Here is a 22450-nt window from a genome sequence, read left to right as displayed (position 1 = left end):
GGTTGCGATTAATGAGTAGGAAACTGCTATAGTGGGACCGTCTTAAACATGGCCTTCATGCTCCAGCTGAAATGGTCAATAAAGAAACTTAGGTGGCTTTTCCTTTTCTTCCCCATACGTCCCAAGAGTAAAAAATGTTCACTCCTTTTACTATAAACCTCACTCTTCTGAAGAGGAAAAAAGATAGGGAACCTACTAATTACCAAGTGTCTCATATGTATCAAGCCCTATACTTGGTCCTTTAACATATATTATTGCATTTAATTTTCTAAATTACTGTGCAGTATATTATTTAAACCTTCATTTTGCAGATGAAGAAACTGATGCTGACAAAGGTAAAACAATTTGTTTAAGGATGCACAATTAAGATTCAAACCCAAATCTACATGTCCCTAACTAAGAGCTTTGCTCTTTTCTTGATGTGAGGTTACTACTATCGGTTGCAAAGTCATTATCTGAAAGAGAAATAACTTAGGTGGCTAGATACATATGCATAGTTAGCCACAGTCCAGGGAATGAAGCATGTTGACAAGCTAACAAATAGTAAGCACTGTTGAGGTACACAATCCCTGCCAGGTTCAGGGCTAGGCACTGGGAATGCAGTGGTCTCTACTCTTGGGAATTTTATAGGTCTGTCTATATTGCCAACTTAGCCTAAAGTTTAGAGGATTCAGCCACATTCTTTGTGATACTTGGGAAGAGTGTCTAGCTGCAGTATGGGATACCTAAGAGTAGCTCTAATTTTCTGAAAACATAATTATTCTTTTACTTTATCTTTTAAAAGGTAGTTAAATATGCTACAGGAAACTGATGATTACAGGGAAAAATTTATATACGGTCTGACGTTTTTCCTGGATAATGACATTTAACCCTCATTAGGTAGTTTTACACATACACCCTGACTTCTTCAAAACAGTCCAGAGTCTGTGATTTTGTACTCTTTAATAAAGTCAAACAGGAAGCAATCCCTTTGAAAACTGGCACAAGACAAGGATGCCCTCTCTCACCTCTTTTACTCAGCATAGTACTGGAAGTTCTGGCCAGGCAATCAGGCAAGAAAAAGAAATAAAGGATATTCAATTAGGAAAATGATATTGTCTCTATTTGGAGATGACATGATTGTATGCTTAGAAGACCCCATCACCTCAGCCCAAAATCTCCTTAAGCTGATAAGCAACTTCAGCAAAGTCTGAGGATACAAAATCAATGTGCAAAAATCATAAGCATTTCTATACACCAATAGCAGACAAACAGAGAGCCAAATCATGAGTGAACTCACATTTACAATTGCTACAAAAAGGATAAAATACCTAGGAATACAACTAACAAGGGATGTGAAGGACATTTTCAAGGAGAATTACAAACCACTGCTCAAGGAAATAAGAAAGGATGCAAACAGATGGAAAAACATTCCATGATCATGGTTAGGAAGACTCAATATCATGAAAATGGCCATACTGCCCAAAGCAACTTATAGATTCAATGCTATCCCCATCAAACTACCATTGACATTCTTCACAGAATTGGAAAAACAACTTAAACTTCATATGGAACCAAAAGAGAGCCCGCATAGCCAAGTCAATTCTAAGCAAAAAGAACAAAGCGGGGGGCATCATACTACTGGGCTTCAAACTATACTACAAGGCTACAGTAATCAAAACATCATGGTACTGGTACCAAAACAGAGATATAGACCAATGGAACAGAACAGAGGTCTCGGAGGCAACACAGCATATCTACAACCATCTGATCTTTGACAAACCAGACAAAAACAAGCAATGAGGAAAGGATTCCCTATTTAATAAATGGTGCTGGTAAAACTGGCTAGCCATGTGCAGAAAGCTGAAACTGGAACCCTTCCTCACACCTTATACAAAAATTAACTCCAGATGGATTAAAGATTTAAACATAAGACCTAACACCATAAAAACCCTAGAAGAAAACCTAAGTAATACCACTCAGGACATAAGCATGGGCAAGGACTTCATAACAAAAACACTGAAAGCAATGGCAACAAAAGCCAAAATAGACAAATGGGATCTAATTAAACTAAAGAGCTTCTGCACAGTAAAAGAAACTATCATTAGAGTGAACTGGCAGCCAACAGAACGGGCAAAAAAATTTGCAATCTACCCATCTGACGAAAGCCTAATGATATCCAGAATCTACAAAGAACTTAAAAAAATTTACAAGAAGAAAACAACTCCATCAAAAAGTGGACAAAAGATATGAACAGACACTTCTCAAAAGAAGACATTTATGCAGCCAGCAAACACATGAAAACTCATCATCACTGCTCATTAGAGAAATCGAAATCAAAACCACATTGAGATACCATCTCATGCCAGTTAGAATGGTGATCATTAAAAAATCAGGAGACAACAGATGCTGGAGAGGATGTGGAGAAATAGGAATGCTTTTACACTGTTGGTGGGAGTGTAAATTAGTTCAACCATTGTGGAAGACAGAGTGGCGATTCCTCAAAGATCTAGAAATAGAAATACCATTTGACCCAGCAATCCCATTACTGGATATATACCCAGTGAATTATAAATCCTTCTATTATAATGACACATGCACACATATGTTTATTGCGGCACTGCTCACAATAGCAAGGACTTGGAACCAACCCAAATGCCCATCAATGATAGACTGTATAAAGAAAATATGGCACATATACACCATGGAATACTACGTAGCCACAAAAAAGAATGAGTTCATATCCTTTGCAGGGACATAGATAAAGCTGGAAACCATCATTCTCAGCAAACTGACACAAGAACAGAAAACCAAACACTGCATGTTCTCACTCGTAAGTGGGAGTTGAACAATGAGAACACATGGACACAGGGAGGGGAACATCACACACCAGGGCCTGTTCAGCGGTAGAGGACTAGCAGAGGGATAGTAGGGGATGGGCTATAGGGGATGGATAGCATTAGGAGAAATACTTAATGTAGATGACATGTTGATGGATGCAGCAAACTATCATGGCGCATGTATACCTATGTAACAAACCTGCACGTTCTGCACATGTGCCCCAGAACTTAAAGTATAATTAGAAAAAAATAAAAATAATTTTTAAAAAGTCAATTTGTTAAACTTCTAATGAAAGATAATTTAATTCGTATGCTTTGAATAAACAGGATGAGAAAAAAGAGGGAAAGGCTCTCTGTGCCTTCCCTAAGTCTTGATATGGGGTTTTGGCAACAAGGCTGCCTTGCCTAGACAGAGGTTTCAAAGCCATGGTTAGAGACATGTTAGGGTTTAGCCCACATGATGTTTATTAGGTGGGTGGAGCTCTGGAAACCAAGTGAAATGAGGTGTCTCAGACCATCAAAAGCCAGCAGCAGCTGTCATGGAGGTTTTAAATGCCTATCATGGGAACTTAGTTCAAGAGGAGGGCTACTTCTTGGTTCCTGACAATATTTTTCTGTTCTGTGGACAAAAGAGGAGATAAGAAAGATGTCCAGATCAGTATCCTGGCCCTGTTACCGTGGCATTGAACTTCCTGGTCATGAGGGATATGAGAATACTGATGTTTTTTATTCTCAGTGAGAAGAGTGCATAGCAAACGGAGGGAAGCATGCCTACTGAGGCCAATACCATTGGCCAGTGAACAAATCAGCACAGAAGAGATATGTTTATCTTTTGCAAACATGGATCTCGTAGCCCACTTTCCTTTGAATGAAGGAATGGGAAAGAATAACCCAGTTGATGATGGAAAAAGGTGCACTTAAGCAAGAATGCCAGCTAGGATGACTTAACCTATCTCTTTTGGGGACCTTTGAGTGGAAGAGTGGTGACCTCTCAAGGTACACGTGTACACTCTCCTCTCGTCTAACTTAAAGTACACATTTAGGACTTTTGGCACTTTTAGAAATCACTTGAAATTCACCCTAGTATGAGGTCATGAGTAAGTAAAAAATACCTCATGCTACCTTTCTTTTTGAGTAGGATAAGCCCCATGTATGAACTACTTGAGCCCTTTCATTAAAATCCCTCTTTGTAGAAGACAACCTTTCTGCATACTTAACTCTCTCTTATTTTGTATAGCTCTTCAGAATGGTTTGATGGACCTTAGCACCTTTAATCCTTCCAAGAGCTATGCATGGTAGGTGAAGAACATGCTATCCCTTTTGCTTATATTAAGTAATCGAGGCCAAAACAGATAAAGTAATACATCACAGATTGCAGGTTGAAAAGGTAAGAGCCAGGTAGGGTGACCAATTATCCCACTTTGCGCAAAACTGTTCCAATTTTAGCACTGAAAATTCCATGTTCTAGGAAATCGCTTCGTCCTGAGCAACAGGATTATTGGCTATCCTATAGCCAGGATTAGAATCCAGATCTCCTAATTCTCAGTCCAATGCTAGTTCTACTGCCATATGCATCTGTCTTTCAAGAACTTATCTGAGTTTCTCTTTCTGTGAACCTTAGTGCACCAAGATATTTCTATGTGCTGGGTCATTCTCCCCTCTCATTCTGCCTAGGACAGAAGCAATGGCAGCTAGTGATCCTCGGAGGCACTGAGACCACTGTTGGCAAAGAGACACCATGTTTCAGCTTTCTCAATTACAAAATAAAGATGATAATCCCTATACTGCTGACCTCACAGGGATGTTGTATAGATCAAATAATAATAGATGTGAAAGTAGTTTCTAAATTGTTATGATCTGTTCACACATGAGGGCTTGTGATTATTCTGTACCCCCTGGGCAGAAGCCAACTCCTTGTCTTATTATTCTCTACAAATTCAGCTCCTGGTATAGCCACTGACTGTGAATTTGAGCAAATAGCTTGGTCTCTTTGCCTCAGTTTCTTCATCTGTAAAATGTAGCTAATAATAATTATTAACATGTTTGTTTTGAGAATTGAATGAGTTATTACATGCAAAGCATTTACAAGAGTTCATGGAATGCTGGGCTCGGTGGCTCATTCCTGTAATCCCAGCACTTTGGGAGGCTGAGGTGGGTGGATCACCTGAGGTCAGGAGTTCGAGACCAGCCTGACCAATATGGTGATACCTCATCTTAAAAAAAAAAAAAAGAGTTCATGGAATATGGTCAGAACTATATAAGCATTAACTCTTTTGTATTGGCTCCTCAGCCCCACTGTCTCAGAGCCAGAGACTAGATTAAGAGGACTCAGAAACCAAGTGACATGGAAGCCACTACTTACAGTCCCTTCCTATTAACTCCCTAGTTCTTGTGTTCTGTACACACAGCCTTCCCACCATGGATTGCCAAGAAAATGAGTACTTGGACCAATGGGGACGGTGTGTCACCTGCCAGCAGTGTGGTCCTGGACAGGAGCTATCCAAGGTAAGTTCTCCCAGTCAGTACACATATTTTTGTCACATCTTAGGAACCAGCCTGGCAACTGAAAGAGGCCAAGATTAGTCAGCCCTACTTATGACTAATCCAGTTCAGCAGGTAAAACCTGGTATCCACAGAGTATGCAACATCAGTCATGGTTACAGCATGAAGTCAGCCTAGCAGGATCAGGATCAGGGGAAGTTTCCATGAGATAATAGGGTATTTCAAGAAGAGATGTCTTGTGCAGAGATCCATGAGGACTGTGAAGCATTAGGGAAATCTGTTAGCTAAAGCAAAGCCCAACCACATGGTGTTGAAGAGCCAGATATCAGATCTTAGGAATGAGAAAGAGAGAGGAACCAAGTAGTACAGATCCTCTGAACTCCAGCCTCTGTTCTAGAGGATCTGCACTACTGAGGAAGCTGTGCAATGGAGAATTTAGGGATAGGGAACTGTGGAGGGTCTAAAATCCCAACTAAAGATAAGGGTCAGAACAAAATGACCAGTGAGGCAGAGACTTTATGCAACCTACTTGTTTTCAAGCCTGGATCTGCTTAATTGTTCTTTCCTCAGGTCCTTTTTTGGTCCCTGAACCTGGGGGTGATATTAAATTTTGGCTGCAGCTGGGGCTACAGAGTCCAGAAGCAGACAGCTAGCAGATGTTTTCTGCATACTTATGCCCTATTTTATGCAATTGCTTGTTCATTCAGCAATTGCTTATTGAACACTTGCAAAGTGACAGGCATGGTTGTAGATAGCATGGATATGGCAAAATGGACAAAAATATTTGTCCTCATAGACGTTTTATTATTAGTGAAAAAAATAATTGAGACACATACACAGATAAATAAAGAATCTAGGTATAAAGATATGAGAAGAATCAAATTAAGGTGATGTGATACAGAGTGACTGGGTGGCTACTTCAGCTTATGAAACAGGGAAAGATCTCCCTAAGGCGACACCCTCTGAGGAGAGGATACTAGTGCAGAGTCACAAGGTGAAATGAACTAGGCATATTGAAGGAAAAGGGAACAATGGGTGTATGGTGAATGAGAGGGAGAATAGTACACAAAGAGGTCAGAGAGAGAGGTATGGACCAGACCAGATAGGGGCTTGAGCTCTATGAGAAATGTTCATTTTTCTCTAAGTGCACTAGGAACTCTTTGGAGGGTTTTGGGTGGGAAAGTTACATGAGTCTGTGGCTAGAAAACAATATAGCAGTTATCTAGCCCACTTTCTTCCTACCTTTGTATTTTAAAAAATGAAGAGAATGAGGCCCAGGGATATCAAGGGATACAAGTACGAATTCTAATTTTTTGTTTTTTTTGAGATGATATCTCCCTCTGTCACCCAGGCTGGAGTACAGTGGCTCACTGCAGCCTCCGTCTCCTGGGTTCAATCCATTCTCCTCCCTCAGCCTCCCTAGCAGCTGAGACGACAGGTGCATGCCACCACACCCAGCTAATTTTTGTATATTTAATAGAGACTGGGTTTCACCATATTGGCCAGGGTGATCTCTAACTCCTGACCTTGTGAGGAGTTTGGGAACTAAGGCAGAACTCCCGCCTGCCTCAGCCTCCCAAAGTGCTGGGATTACAGGTCTGAGCCACTGCTCCCGGCCCACTAATTCTAAGTCTTTACTCATGGTATTATGTCCCATAGTGGGGTACCCACATGGTTAATAAAGGATCCCAGAACCAAGGAAAGATTACCAGAGGTTAGGTCAAGCTGGGCATTAAAATGGATATTAAGGCACACATATATATAAAGCTTGTATTAAATGGATATTAAAGCACATATGGATCTAAAGCTTCTGTGTATAGTATACACATATACTATACACAGAAGCTTTAGATCCATATGTGCTTTAATATACATTTTATATAGTATATCCATTTTGTATAGTATACATACATATATACTATATACAGAAGCTTTAGATGCAGATACACGTAGGCATGAGTCCCATCTTTGCTCTGGGCAGATTATTTCACCTCAGAATCAATTAGGATGTATTAAGTTGAAAGTAACATAAAATTTAACTGTGACATGAACCATATTTATTTATGTAATGAAGTCTGGAGACAGGCAGCCTTTTTATTTGTTAGGCAGATCAGCAATGTTATCAAGAACTCAGGCTCTTATAATCCTTCATTTTGGACACCTTACTGTTTTGTTCTCATGCTTGTGGCCTCATGATTGCCAAACTCGAAGCATCACATCTTCACACAATAGTCAAAGTCAGGAATCAGTTGCAGGGTCAAAATAGCTTGCCTTTTATAGAGAAGAAGTCTTTTCCTAGAAGCTGTCCAACAGATTTTTCCTTATATCTTATGGTCTATAACTGGGTGATGTAGCTATTCCTATCTGGAAGAGAGACTGGGAAATAAGTATCTGGCAAATGAGAATGGGATTGTATGATTAAGACCAATCAAGAATCCATTCTTGAGGCTGGTCATCATGCTACCTAGAATGAAATCAGTGTTTTCATAGGAAGAAGAGGGGCATTGATGTTTGAATAAGCATCTAGAAGCATCTGGCTAAAGTTACTTTTATTTACTTTTAAATTTTATTCATGATTTATAAGCATCACTGTAAATAACTAATTGCAGAAAAATGACACCATTTCCATGGGACATTTTTCTTGATGTGTAATTCCAAAGCTAAATAATGCATACAATTTTAAGACGCTTGAAATATATCAGCAGATAACACTTCTGAATTTTGTTTTCACTAATTTCCATTACAATTACATTTATTTTCAACAGTGCATAGAATTCCCATGTCGCAGAAGCCTAACCGCACATGAATAATACATATTTTCATCATCTATTAATTTTATGCCTTCCTTTATAGTATTAATTACTAATTTATGAGGGCTTTATAAGAATTTTGGTTTTACTTTTTTTCTATTTGATAGGGACAATGTACCAACTTTATTGTGTTTATTTGTCCATTTGCATTTTCAATTTTGTGATCTGTTTCTTATTGTTTCTATTTATTTACTGTTCTTTGTCTACTCACCTAAGGAACTTAAGTAGATAGACATATAGTAGATAACAAAGTATTTTAAAAAGCGTTTATATAAAATATATTAACATGTAAGTGTATTTGTACTTAAAAACCAGAAATGGTTTTAAATTTTGTTTCATTTTATTATCATCTATTGATTTTTTAAATATATTTTCCCTTTGATGTATTAATTTGATGACATATATTAATAAATTATTAAAATTTAAATATCTTGCATTCCCAGTATAAACCATTCTTGATTATAGGTTTAAGGTAAATACCCTTTTATGTTGTATAAGTTAGTATTTTATCTGGAACAAATAATTATTCTTATGGCACCATCAGCATCAAAATTTTGGATCAGCATTGTGCAACCATGGTAAAATTAAGAAGATCAATGTTTTCCGATTAAAACTGATTAGTAGCAAAAGAATTTTTGCACTTTAATCATTTGAAAGAACTTCCTTTGGCTCCTAATTGTGAAGGAAAATTCTTAATACATTTTTTAATGATAATTTGCTCCTTCTTAATTTATTAAAAAATGATTCATTTATTTAAGAAATTTTTATTGAGTACAATTGGATAGTCTTTGGTTTTATTTTACTATGCCAATCTCTGTCTTTTAATTGGCTTCTATAGATCATTTATATTTACAATAATTGTTGGTATTTTAAGATTAAGCCTGACATTTTATTCTCTTTTTGTTTTCTCCGTTTTTTGTCCCTCTATTTGCCTTTTCTTACATTCCTGTGGATTACATGAACATTTTATTTAAGACTCCATCATGATTTATTTGTAGGGTTTTTGAGTGTATCTCTTTGTATCACTTTCTTACAGGTGTTTCTGGTATTTCAATATACATATTACTTTTTCAGTGTCAACTGGTATCAACATTTTGCCATTTCAAGTGAAGTACTGAAATGTCTATTCCCTTTAGATTCCTTTACTTTCCCCTGTATTAAATATCATTGTCACAAATATCAGATATAATTTTGTTAAATTTGTTTTAGTCATTGACTATGATTTATAAAATATATGAAGAGAAAGATAGTACATTTTATATACCCATATTTTTTCTCTTCCAGAGTTCTTCCTTCCTGATGCTCCAAGAATTCTTTTATCACCTCCATGTTTTAAATCATTTCATTTCTGTTTTATGAACTCCCCTTAGCCATTATTTAAGGGTAGGCCTACTAGTAACTTATTCTGTTAGTTTTTCTTTGCCTGAGAATATTTTTATTTCCCTTTATTTCCGAGGATATTTTCACTGGATGTAAATCTGCAGTTGACAGTTCATTTCAGTACTTGAAAAATGTGATACTTCCTTCTGGCCTCCGTGGCTTCTGATAGAAATCCACTGTGGTGTCATTTGAATGGATGTTTTTCTATAGTTAATGTCATTTCTTCTTGGCTATTTTCAATATTGTTTTATTGTCTTTAATTTTCCGAAGTTTTATGATGTGTATTGGTGTGCATTTCTTTGGATTTATTCTATTTGGGGTCTGTTCATCCTCTTTAACTTGTAGGTCTTTTTGCCAAATTTGTGAAAGTTTCTCCCAATTTATTTGAAAATATTTTTAGATATACGTTTTTTAAAATGTTCTTTTCATAAGATTCTGATGATATGATTGTTCTATAATTTGTTGTAGTCTCATAGGTTCTTGAGGCTTTGTTCATTGTATTTTGTCTGTTTTCTTCCTATTCATGTTGCATAAATTCTATTGTTCTAGCCTCAAGTTTACTGATTCTGTCATCTGTCTCTTCTCTGCTACTAAGCCCATCCACTGAGGTTTTCTTTTTAATTTCCGTCATTTTATTTTTAATAATTACCATCTGCTTATTTAAAACAAAACTTCTGTTTCTTTGATGAGATATTCTATTTTTAAGAGAATTTTCAATTGTTTTTTAAAACATTTTTATTATGGGTGCTTTAGAATCCTTGTTCAATCATTGCAGCATCTGCTTTATCTAAGGGTTGGTATCAGTTAATTGACTTTTCTCATTCATGTTGTGATTTTCCTTATGCTTATTATCATAGGTGGTTTTTCATTGTATTCTGGACATTTTGTCAATTATGTCAGGAGACACAGAGTCCTATTTAAATCTTTTACTTTAGCACTCAGTCATCTGTTTAGGTTTAGCATACAGTTTCTGGTCTACTTTTATGAGCTGCAGTTCTCAAGACTATTTAATTTCCAGGACGTTTGTGGTGTGATTTTTGGTCTGTGGGGTTTATATTGTGCTGCCTTAGGTATAGAAGGAGTTTTCCTGGGCCAGGTCACTTGATCCATCTAAGTCGGCATAAAGAAGTGTCTGAGTTGTGGAGTCAAAAAACATTCCCCAGACTGGACCACTTGTTATTAGTAAGATACCACTTGCCAGTATAGCGACCTGTTCCTTTGTGGGGAAAAGAATCTCAGACCCACAGGATAAAGAGATATTTAAGCTGGGTCCTTATGGTGGAATCTCAGGTGCCCCCTGCAGCCTATCGTCTCTAGTTGTGGGTGCCCGTGGGAAGAGGCTTCTCAGGCCAACAATTTGTGACTCAATTTTGCTTATTTGTGAAACATGGATTATAATGCACTCTTATAAGGTTTTATGAAGAATAAACAAGTTTATAATGTCATTAATATGTGGATTTTTGTCTGATTGATTCAATTATTTAGTCACAATATTCAGAATGCCACCTCACACATTGTAGTTGCTTCAAAACTGTTTTCTGAGTTAACCAATAAAATAAAAGGGAGTGCTAACCAATCAGTCAATCAATCAGTCGACTTATCAGTTAACTTTGAATAAATGCTGGTTTGCTTTTGTCATTCCTTTCTCCAGCAAGCGAGTAAGTGAGGAGTCAGGCACGGGTCTTCCGATTCCAGTGCTCTAGATGGTACAAACACCTGCTTTCCAGAAGAACAACATCAAATGTTTATCTGTTAGTTGAAGGATTACTATATTCTAGGCATAGTGACAAGCAATACACACAACCCCTACACAGAGCAATATATATATATATATATATATATATATATATATATATCTGTGTATGTTATATGTGTGTGTGTGTGTGTGTGTCTAGTTAAGAGACATCTTTTATCTGGTATAAGAGCTGTTTATGTTTCTTTTTCTGTGAATATATATTTAGTTTCTCATAAAGTTGTTGTTGTTGTTAATTTATACCAGTTCTGTATGTTACAATATAAGTCTTTAGTCTGTGATGTGGTATACATTTTTTTACTAGTTTGTTATTTGTCTTCTAATTTTGCTTATGAATCTTTTATCCTCAAACTTTGAATTTTTTTGTAATTAGAACTATCTATCTTTCCTGTATTGCTTCTGGACTTTGAGTTGCAGTTAAATAAGATTTCTCTATTCCCAGATTAAAGAGTAATTTATTTATCTTTTGTTTTGGTACTTTTGGGTTTTAATTTTTATATATAAATTTCTGATCTATTTGGAATTTATTCTGGTATATAGTGTGAGGAATGCATCAAATTTGATCATTTTTCACATTATCTTTCTGTTATACAACATGACCTATTTAAAAAGCCAGCTATTCTCCATTGCTTTGAGATATTCCCTTTGTTCATTTGGTCAGCTCATGTAAACTTAACAAATCTGTAATTTGGATAGCATTATTTCTGACAAGAAAATTCAGTCCCAATGACATGCCCAAGGTCACAGGGCTGGTCAGTGGTGGAAGTGGGAGTTAAAGCTAGGTCTTTGCTGCCTTGGATCAGGAATTTTCATCACTACATTGTGTTTCCTGTTAGTTTGACCCTCAGCTCACCGTTTAAAACAGTTATGGCAGCTATCACTATTGCAATGCTGCTCATAAGGTAGCAGAGACTCCAAGAAGCCCTTTGCCTTTTCAAGAAAATTACATTATGAGTAAAATGGCTAGTGCCCATGTCAGATCCCATTGGTATATGGGATCATTGTGAGTGAGGCTGTAAGGCATTGGGTAAAGTCTGAGTGGGCAAACACAGGGACAGAATGGCAGGAGTATTTAGAGTCTGCCTGATGCTCACTTTTTCCAACTCCTGGGAAAGTATAACTTAAATGTTAGTTCAGGTAATACTAACTGCTGTAACAAATGCTAAAGTTTGGTGACATAACAGATTAAGTGTTTATTCCTGAATGTAACTCCTATCCATGTTGTGGAGCAGGAAGGTTCTTCTCAGCCATTCAGAAACCCAGACTTACTGGAGCTCTGTGTTTTTTTAGCAGCCTTATTAATATACAGTTTCCATACCAGGCAATTCACCCATTTAAGTTTATAATTCATGATTTTTGGTACATTGCATTATTATTTTTAAGATTGTGGTAAAATATATAACCTCAAATTTGCTGTGTTAACCATTGTTAAGTGTAGAATTCAGTAGCATTAATCACATTCACAATGTTATGCAACCATCACCCCTTTATTTCTAAGACTTTTTCTTACCCCAAATACAGTCTCTGTACGCATTAAGCAGTAACTCCCAATTTCCCCCTCCCCAAAGTGCCTGATAGCCTCTACTCTACTTTCTAGCTCTACAGATTTTCCTATTCTAGATATTGCATATAAGTGGAATCATATTTTTCCATGCATTCACCTTTACCAGACATATTTACTCTTTATATGGCTTTGGGTTACTTACCATTGTCCATTCATTTCAGCCTGAAAGACTCCCTTCATGTAGTCAAGTCTAGTGATACCAATTAGCTATTGTTTATCTAGGGATGGTTTAATTATTCCTTTATTTTTGAATATTTTTGCTGTATATAGAGTTGTTGGTTAACAGTTTATTTGTTTAGGCACTTAAATACGTCATCTCACTGACTTTCATTCTCTGCACTTTGTGATGAGAAGTTTCCTTTTATCTTATTGAAAGTACCTTTACTTGACAAATAATTTTACTCTTGATTTTCAATATTTTCTTTTTGTTTTCAGCTATAAACATTTTGTTTATAGTGTATCTCAGCATGAGTCTCTTTAAGTTTAGCCTGCTTGGAGTTTCTTGAGCATCTTGGATGGGTAAATTGATGTATTTTATCAAATTTGGGAAGTTTTAAGCCATTATTTCTTCAAATATTCATTCTCTTCCCTCATCTCTCTATTTTTCTTCTGGGAATCCCATAATGCATATATTGGTCACCTGCATGATGTCCCGCAGGTTGCTTCTGTTCTGTTTACTTTCTTCTCCTCAGACTTGATCATTTAAATTGTCCTGCCTTCAAGTTTGCTCATTCTTTTACCTACTCAAATTTCCTAGTGAAATTTTCATTTCATTTATCTTACTTTTTAGCTCCAGTATTTATATTTGGTTCCTGTTTAGCATTTTTCATTACTAATATTCTCACTTTGTTTATACATTTATTTCCTGATTTTAGTTCTTTGTTCATGTTTGTCTTTGAGGAAATTTAAGACAGCTCTTTTAGTCTTTCTCTAGTAAGTGCAATGTCCAGACTTCCTCAAGAATAGTCTCTCTGTTCTTTCTTTTCCTTGTTCCTTTGAATGGGCCACAGTTGCTTGTTTCTTTTTACACTTTGTGATTTTTGTTGTTGTTGTTGTTAAAAACTGGGCAGTTTTGTATTGTAATGAAGTAACTCTGGAAGTCAGATTCCCCTCTTCCTCACATTTACCTGTTTTATTTTTGGTTTTGGTTTTCTTTGTTTTCTAGTTTCGTGTGGTTGAAGGCTATAGTAATCCATTTGTTGTTGTTGTTATTGTTGTCATTTAATTGAGACTGAGTTTTGCTCTGTCACCCGGACTGGAGTGTAGTAGCATGGTCATTGCTGACTGCAACCTCCACTTCCTGGGCTCTAATGATCCTCTCACCTCAGCCTCCTGAGTAGCTGGGACCACAGGTGCATGCCACCATGCCCAACCAATTTTTGGTAGAGACAAGGTTTTGCCATGCTGCCTAGGCTAGCAGTCCATTTGTTCAGATGTTTTTCCAAACTATTTTTGTAAATACTCTATTTCTTGTCATGTATAGTAATTGAAACCTATGTTAATTTCGCTCATGTTCTGCTAATGTTTGGACAGCAATTTAATTGAATGCTAAAAGTTAAAATACAACATCACTCAAAAGAAAAAACAGCCACACACTTCTCCCATTTCTTTTAGATTGGCTCTGTGTTGGGGCACTCCTTCAGCAGTTAGCCAGATGTGTACTTAGCTTAAAGATCAGCCTGACATGTAAGCTTTAGGTCTCCACTAGTATTTTCTGAGCATGTGTCTTGTCCTGTGTATGCATATACCTTTCTAAATTCCTCCATGTGGATGCTTTTTAATGTCCTTATTTCTCAGGTAACCTCCCCCAGCTTTTGCTCCCAGATTCAGACAGTCTGTTTTATGTCTTAATCCATAATCTTTGCCCTAGGCATTGTGGTTTGTTAGTTTGCCTTGGAGCATTTTGAAACAGTGGCTATCACTTTTCCAATCTGCATTCTGAATTGAGTGGAACATACATAAATACCTTTTATGGGTCCTTCAAATAGCCCTCAAAGAGGTTAGGACAGACATACACAGTAATTTGTCAGTAAGGTTTGCTTAGCTCACTCTGGAATCAGGTACTGAGGTCTCACACTAGGAACACAGGTTGATGCTACTTTAAAACTCCCACTACTTTAGGACTGCCACTGCTCTGGGGTGAGGGATATAGCAAGTACAAGTAAAAATAGCAGAAAACTGTCCTATTATTTTCAAGTGGACGTTTTCTTGATTTAACATTTACTTGGTTCATGTAAGCCTTTGAATGTTTTCCAGAGTTCTGACAACATTGATTATGACAGTTCCTGCTTGTTTTTCTAAGTTTCTGTGGGTGCATAAGAGCTTGAAGCTGCCTACTCCTCCATTTCATCTGACTTCCTCTGTCATTCTTAACATATTCATTCCAAGGTTTACATTTTATACATTCACTGAAAAATGAATGTATAAAAAAATGTAAGTAGCACACAGGACATGTTTTTGAGTCAGGCCTAGGAATGGCACACAATATTTTCATTCATATTTCATTGGCTAAAAATGATGCACATGCCCCTACTTAATTCCAGTGGGATTAGGGAATGTTGAGTAGTGTTGTTCCCAGGAGAAATAAAGAATAGGTTAAGTAAACAACCAGCCAGCTTCTGCTACAACTAGCATTCAATAAATATCCTTTTACAACTAGAGTTGTTTCTTTGAGAAAGAGCTGTGACCTATCAGGTCAGCTCTAAGAATCTTTAGAGAACATTTATTCCAATTTCCTCAAGTGTTAGAACATCTGATGCCCAAAAATTGGGGGTCAGGAGGAAGGAATATGTGCCAAAGTTAGCACCAGAGCTGAGACAAGAGCCAGCTAGACTGTTTGCCTCTCATCTGTATCATTGGCATTCAAACATTTTTTACCATTACCTAGAGTAAGAAATAACTTTTTATCACAACCCAATATATACTTTCATGTATTTTTTTTTGGTGTAGAACATTTATTTATTTTTCCCACGAATCACACAAAGTTTAGGTCAATGGGAAATAAGTTTAATCAAAGAATTGTACATTTTCTTCCCACATATCCTGCCTTGTCTTAGGAAGTGACACTGTGATCCATTTCATTACAAGTAAAATATTACAACATATTTACAGGAAAATATTAAAAATAAACACAAAAGGCAAGATGAAATAAACTGCTTTTATCAGAAATCTCTACTCCAGTGCCCGCAACACGCAAGAAGAATCAAAACAAAATAAGCAACTAAGATCCGTCTGATCACAAATTTCCAGAGACCTGGAGAACGGGAAGAAACAGGATGAAAATGATGGTGTGAAAGGGAATGATGTTAGCAGCACTGCTTCAATAACTGATCTGTTCTGAATGAAATACTCTCTTTTATGTGCAGTAAATTTTGGACAAGGCTAAATTTTAGGATATTCCTTGAACTGAAATTAGAAAATACTCTGACGATGGAAGCAGCTCTTTCATCTAAGTTTAATAAGAGTCTCTTTCTCCATGGGCCACTGTTATGAACAGAAGCCTGTTCTGGCATCAAAAGCTGTCACAGTAGCCCTTCCATCTCTTTCATGAAAGCCTCATAGACATCATCCTTAGTTTGTACGGAGACAGGAACAGAAGGACCAGATTTGGGTGCTGCTTTGGCAAGAGGAACAGCCGAATCATCCTCTGACTTTCTTCGGGGAGCCAGACATAGCCCCTTTATTCTCCCGATGTACTCTCAGTGCATTGGGCACAAATTGAGTAATCTCTGCCTTGGGATTAGTGATCTGTGGCTTGGCACTGATGGTTGCTGTGGCTTTCTTCTCAATGGTGGCTGCACTCGTATCATCCACCTTAGATCACTGAATCAAGTTGGGTGGGGCACTTAAAACCCCAGGGTTCGGCAAGGGAGCTGGTGGGAAAAGCCCAGCGGGGGGAAGGTCCAAGGGGAGGTGCCAAAGGTGGGCACATCATGCCATGACGAGGTGGAGGAATACCTGGAGATGCAAGGGGAGGTAGCCTTGGTGGGGGTCCCCAAAGAGGGGGTCGGCCTGGCGGTGCTCCTGGAGGTAAAAGTCTGGGTAAAGGCCCTCAGAGTCCTGGCATTCCAGGTGGTCTCAGGAATGGAGGAGCTCCGGGAGGTGGACCAGGAGGAAGGCCCGTAGATGGCCCAGGAGGCCGTAATGGTGGAGCAGGTGGTGGTAAAAGAGGTGGTGGTCCTGGCATGGGAGGTGCTTGTACCTGAGAAGGAGGAACACGCTGCGGGGGAGCCTGCTGCTGTGAAGAAGCAGTGGATGTGCCATCGGAATGGGATTCCTCTTTATGTTGTTTTTGTGATTGCTTTTCTGCTTCAGAGTCATCAGAGTCATCTTCATCATCATCTTCTGAAAATTCCTCTACTTCCTGTCCCTCCTCATGGATTTCTTGACCTGCCATACGAAGCATCATGGCTTGAAGAGGAGTTCCTTCATATTCTTTTTCTTCCCTGATTTTCCAGGCATATCTGCAAACCATACACTCAGACCTGACTTCTTTTCTTCATTGTTGTCTCTGTCACCATCATTACGGTGCACAAATTCATCCCCCTCACTTTCTCCATCTGATTTGTCAGTGTCACTGTCATCAGTACTGTCATCATGCTTATCTTGATCCATGCCCTCAGGATAGCCATCATCTTCACTGGTGCTAAAAACATCATCATCATGACCTTGCTGGGCAAGTTCAGGACTATATAACATGTCTTCATCTCACCTAAGAAGGGGAAGATCTAGGGCAAAACCAACTTTACGGCCATACATCTGCAAGACTTGAGGAGGAGGTGGACCGGGGGAGGGCCAGGAGGTTTTCTGCCAGGGGGCAACCGTGGAACACCATGTCCAAGAAGAGGAAGGATAGAAACTGCCCGAGTTGGAGGTCCATAGTCTGAGGTTTTCTTTAAGATGGAGGATGGCTGGGCACCAAGAAGTAAAATGTCCAGGATCAAAATGTTGGAAGGAGCATGTGGCATATCTGGCAAAGGAATACCCTCCATTTCCACATGCTAAGCGTTCTTGACAGCATCAAAATATTGGCTAAGTTGAGCCCTCTTCTGTTCATACTCTACTTCTAGCTTTCTCAATTCTTTGTGAATATCTGTTCTCTTTTTCATAGAGTTGTAGAATACGTTCAAAGGCTTCACCCAGCTTTTTACACTTGTCTTTCAGTATTTTCTCATTTAATTGTGACCGTTGCACTGGGTTAAACTCCATTTCATCCAATTTCTCCATATCTCGGGTAATCTGTTTTAGATCCCTCATCTTTAAAACTGCAGCTCGAACCGTCATGCGCTGTTTTTTGTCCTTTAATTCTTGCTTCTGGGCTTCCTTTCAGGCTTGGTCTGTGGGGTTCATAAATTTTCCTCTCTTAGTGGATGATGTAGATCTCCGTCCCATGTTGACAATTTGTATGGTTTACTTGTTCGTTAAATAAAGAAAACACTTCTGCTGTGCTCCCAGGACTGCAAGAAGCGGGGAGGGAGTGATTCCTGACCTCTTTTACTTGGTAAGGGCCTTCAACTCGACCTCTCAGTCAACCCCTCAGCTACCGCCATCTTGAAAGCTTGACTTTCGTGTATTTTATCTGTAAAACTTTTATAAAACAGTACTGATGTGGGTAGTGCTTAAGACTATTTGTCAAATATTTCAGCTTCCCACATTCCACCACACTGAAGAATTGCATTTTCTTGTACCCTTTGTAGTTATTAATGATCATGTGATGTGTATGGCCAAGGACATGTGAGTAAAGCAATATGGGTCATTTCTTGGGGAAAACTTTAAGAGCTTGTACATAGCTGACAATATTGTAATCATGGCAGCACAAAGATAAAGCTTCTGTAACTCTGGGTACCCCATTGAGGATGATGTAGAGCAGAGCCCTCAGGAACCCCTTGGTAGGCAAATAAGTGAGAAATAAACTTTTATTATTTTAAGACACTGAAATTTAGGGTTTGCCTTTTGCAAAGACCAACCTATGCTGACTGATACAAATACTTAGCTTTGCTTCATTCTATGTACTCTTATATTTGATACTATTATTCTGTTTTATCTTTCAATGCTGGCTGCAACCTAGTGAATTGGTCTTATGACCTAGTAGTAGCATTACAACTTGCAGTTTGCAAAATACTACTCCGTACAAGTCCACTTGTCCCATAGGTGATCCCATCTCCAAGCTCCTATAGAGCAATATTAACAACTCCCATCTCTCTACAGGATTGTGGTTATGGAGAGGGTGGAGATGCATACTGCATAGCCTGCCCTCCTCACAGGTACAAAAGCAGCTGGGGCCACCACAGATGTCAGACTTGCATCACCTGTGCTGTCATCAATCGTGTTCAGAATATCAACTGCACAGCTACTTCTAATGCTGTCTGTGGAGACTGTCTGCCCAGGTGAGCCTGGTTTATGAGACCAAGTTTGTCTGGGCTTTTCTAGCTGTTGGAGGTTTCTCCCATCCTCACCTCTTAGAACTTAGTTGAGGTATTCTAACCATCAACATAATATTCAGTTTAAGCTCCCAGAAGAGAGAAGTGGTATGTTCCTAAGATTCCTCTATAAAGTGCCTAGCACATTGTCAGTCACAGATGAGTACTGGACAGCTTTTTCATCATCACTCTCAGCCTAGGAACAAAGTTCAAGATAAATCTCACTGTAGACTTAAAAGAAGTTATGGTGTATTTGGTAGCAAAGCAATGCTCCCCTCTCTTGTGGAATTAGGTCTCCTTTGGGCTACATGGTGTGGTGAATGGGGAAAGAAGTGGAGTGTCTAGGCTTCTGAGTCAGAATAAGACACAGAGGCAGATAACTCACAATGATGGGTGGGCACTTACTTTCAGGTTTTCAAAATACTTAGGAGCTGTTTTTCCAGGAAGAACAGGTCCAAATGCATTGCTTGTTTGATCACCCTGCCATTCCTATTTGCTCTGATCACAGGTTCTACCGAAAGACACGCATTGGAGGCCTGCAGGACCAAGAGTGCATCCCGTGCACGAAGCAGACCCCCACCTCTGAGGTTCAATGTGTGTACTCAAGTAATCTTCTTCCCTTTCCTCCTCAACCCATTGGGTAGCAGCAAGATAGGGTAGTAAAGACTTCCCCTATCCCCTCGTACCCTTTCCTGTAGAGTAGAGTGGCAAAGGAATCAGATCTGAATTCTGGTTTCATGACATATTATCTATGTAACCCTCTGCAAATCATTCAAACTCATTGAACCTCATTTCCCTCCTCTGAAAAAAAATGTGAGTCATGATAATAATTTTTCTTCATACGTTGTGTGGTAGCTGTCTAGGTCTAATGATAAAATGGGTATTAGGAAGTGCTTTACAAATTATAACACATGTACACTTAGGAGAGATTACTATTATATGAAATATATAGGAGGCCCGAGGGCTGAGGACTTGTAACGGCTGAATGAAGAGCTAGGGTCTAATCTATGCCTATATCAGTATCCATTTATCTTACTATCATTTTTGTCTTCCATCTATTTCCATGTTATTTTTAAATTATTGATATATATTTTTAAATCATGAAAAAGTTCAAACACATAAAAATATTTTTAAGTGCAGAAAAATGTAAAATTAAAATGCAATTACCCAGCATCCATCCAAAGCTGATAAATCATAGCATTTTGCATGTTTGCTTCAGATTTTTTTAAAGAATGAAGATTTCACAGATATAATGGAATTCGCGATCCTCTCAGTCCTATTATCTCCCTACCTCCTCAGATACAACCACTGTCCTGAAATTATATGTATTCTGTTGGTAGACTATGCTACAGTAACAAACAAACTGCAAAATCTCAGTGACTTTATACAATAAAGTTTATTTTTCACTATTCAATGACCTTCCTACCTCATTTGACTGTGGCTTCTAAACCGTATAGCTTCCAGGTCAATGATACAGGGGAAGAGATGGAGGAGACATACTGGTTATTAACTGCCTCAGTCTGGAATTGACACATGTTATTTCGACTCACAGTTCATTGGCCGGAAGTACTCTGATGGCCTTACTGCAAGGGTATTAGGGGAATACAGGGGATCATGTGGATAATTGGTAAGCACTATGCCTCTGCCATACTCTCCACTAATGTTTTAATACTTGGATTCTTTTGTGATATATGTACATATTCATAACCAATATATACTGTTATTATGTATTTTATAATGTTTTATAGAAATGATATCAAGCTACATGTTCTCTTTCTCCAATTTGCTTTTTCCCCTATAGATTATTTACGTTGATCCATAAAGGTCTTCAAGTGCTGTGTGATAATATAAAATTTTAGGATTATATCATGATTTGTTTATCTTGTGCTCTAATGATGAATGTTTTAGCTTGTTGCCATTTATCTGGATTGTATTATTAAATGTGGCATGGAAAGATCATAGGATATGTGCATCTTCGATTAATTGTACTAATTTGTACATACCAGCAGTATGTGCAAATTCTTTTGCCTTGTTCTTTATAATTTTGCCTGCTCTGGAAAGAAGTAAAACCAGCATAGGCACTCTAACTGGGGAAGGCCCTAGGGAGAAGGGTGACAGCCTGAGGAAGTCCAGGCCCAGGGTCAGGATGACTGTTAACTGCCCTCACTAACTGACCTGCCCCCCCACTTTTTTTTTTGTCTCACAGGTGCCTTCCAGTTGAGCTTAGTGGAGGCAGATGAACCCACAGTGCCCCCTCAGGAGGCCACACTTGTTGCATTGGTGAGCAGCCTGCTAGTGGTATTTACCCTGGCCTTCCTGGGGCTCTTCTTCCTCTACTGCAAGCAGTTCTTCAACAGACATTGCCAGCGTGGTAAGGGTGGCTGTTTAACATTTCACATGAATCAGGAACAAGGCTCTTATTGGCAGAAGAGAGGACTGTTCTGAGGTTGAGAAATAATGTGCCTTTTCTAACATGCTTGAAAACCCCATGAATAGTCTTCTGTCTGGAGAACTATCTGGGGCTGCAGTAGGAAGCATGGGTCTTCAGAGATTACTGAGGCTAACCCTGAGAGTTTAGAAGACCTGGTTCATTACATTTCAGAGGTTTGTAAAGGAATGTGGTATGGTGGGATACCACAGGAAAGGAAGCCAGAGACCTGTGTTTTACAACTACCTCTAAATTACTATGTAACCTTAGACAAGCCATCTAGCCTCTTCAGAACTCTTTCTTCCTAATTGTTAAGAGATAGGATTGATCTTTTTGATTTCTGAGTTCTTTTGCAATTCTTTATATCTGTACTACTAGGTATAAATTCTAGAGCATGTCAGGAATTGAGAAAGGCTCGTCTATATCTGGGATATGACTGAAATAAAAGTGGTTGAGGTCTAAGGCAACTGCTGTCAGTATACTAACTTTACAAATGGAGATAACTGAAACCCCAATGTCCAGAAGAGTTGGCAAACCTAGACTTTTTTCCTCAAATAATACTGATGTCCAAGAGGTCTGGCCCAGTCCATATCAGATGGCCATGCAAAATTCCAGATGGAAAATCATATATAAAGTCACACTAGATGAATTCATGGAAGACAATTTTTCCACAGACCATGGAGAGAATGGTTCAAGCGCATTATATTTATTGTTCAATTTATTTCTATTATTATTACTACCAATGTATAATAAAATAATTATACAACTTACCATA

General features: G+C 38.3%; 1 protein-coding gene and 1 pseudogene across 3 annotated transcripts in view; one reads left to right on the top strand and one right to left on the bottom strand.

The window, feature by feature from the left end:
* EDA2R (ectodysplasin A2 receptor) overlaps positions 1–22450 on the top strand; it is a 46528-nt gene that overhangs the window by 15558 nt on the left and 8520 nt on the right. For all 3 annotated transcript variants that reach the window (XM_017516810.2, XM_017516807.2, XM_017516806.2), the window contains exons 2-5: positions 5228–5324; positions 19036–19214; positions 19756–19841; positions 21454–21618. In XM_017516810.2, the coding sequence (XP_017372299.1) occupies positions 5238–5324; positions 19036–19214; positions 19756–19841; positions 21454–21618 (517 nt within the window). In that variant the 5' untranslated portion in view covers positions 5228–5237. The remainder of the gene's footprint in view (positions 1–5227; positions 5325–19035; positions 19215–19755; positions 19842–21453; positions 21619–22450) is intronic.
* On the bottom strand, positions 15769–18356 carry LOC108294817 (annotated as a pseudogene).

Source organism: Cebus imitator, unplaced genomic scaffold (assembly GCF_001604975.1).
Source record: "Cebus imitator isolate Cc_AM_T3 unplaced genomic scaffold, Cebus_imitator-1.0 Scaffold604, whole genome shotgun sequence".
Classification (NCBI taxonomy): domain Eukaryota; kingdom Metazoa; phylum Chordata; class Mammalia; order Primates; family Cebidae; genus Cebus; species Cebus imitator.
The sequence above is the reverse complement of the archived record's forward strand: the minus strand, read 5'-3'. Positions and strand labels throughout refer to the sequence as shown.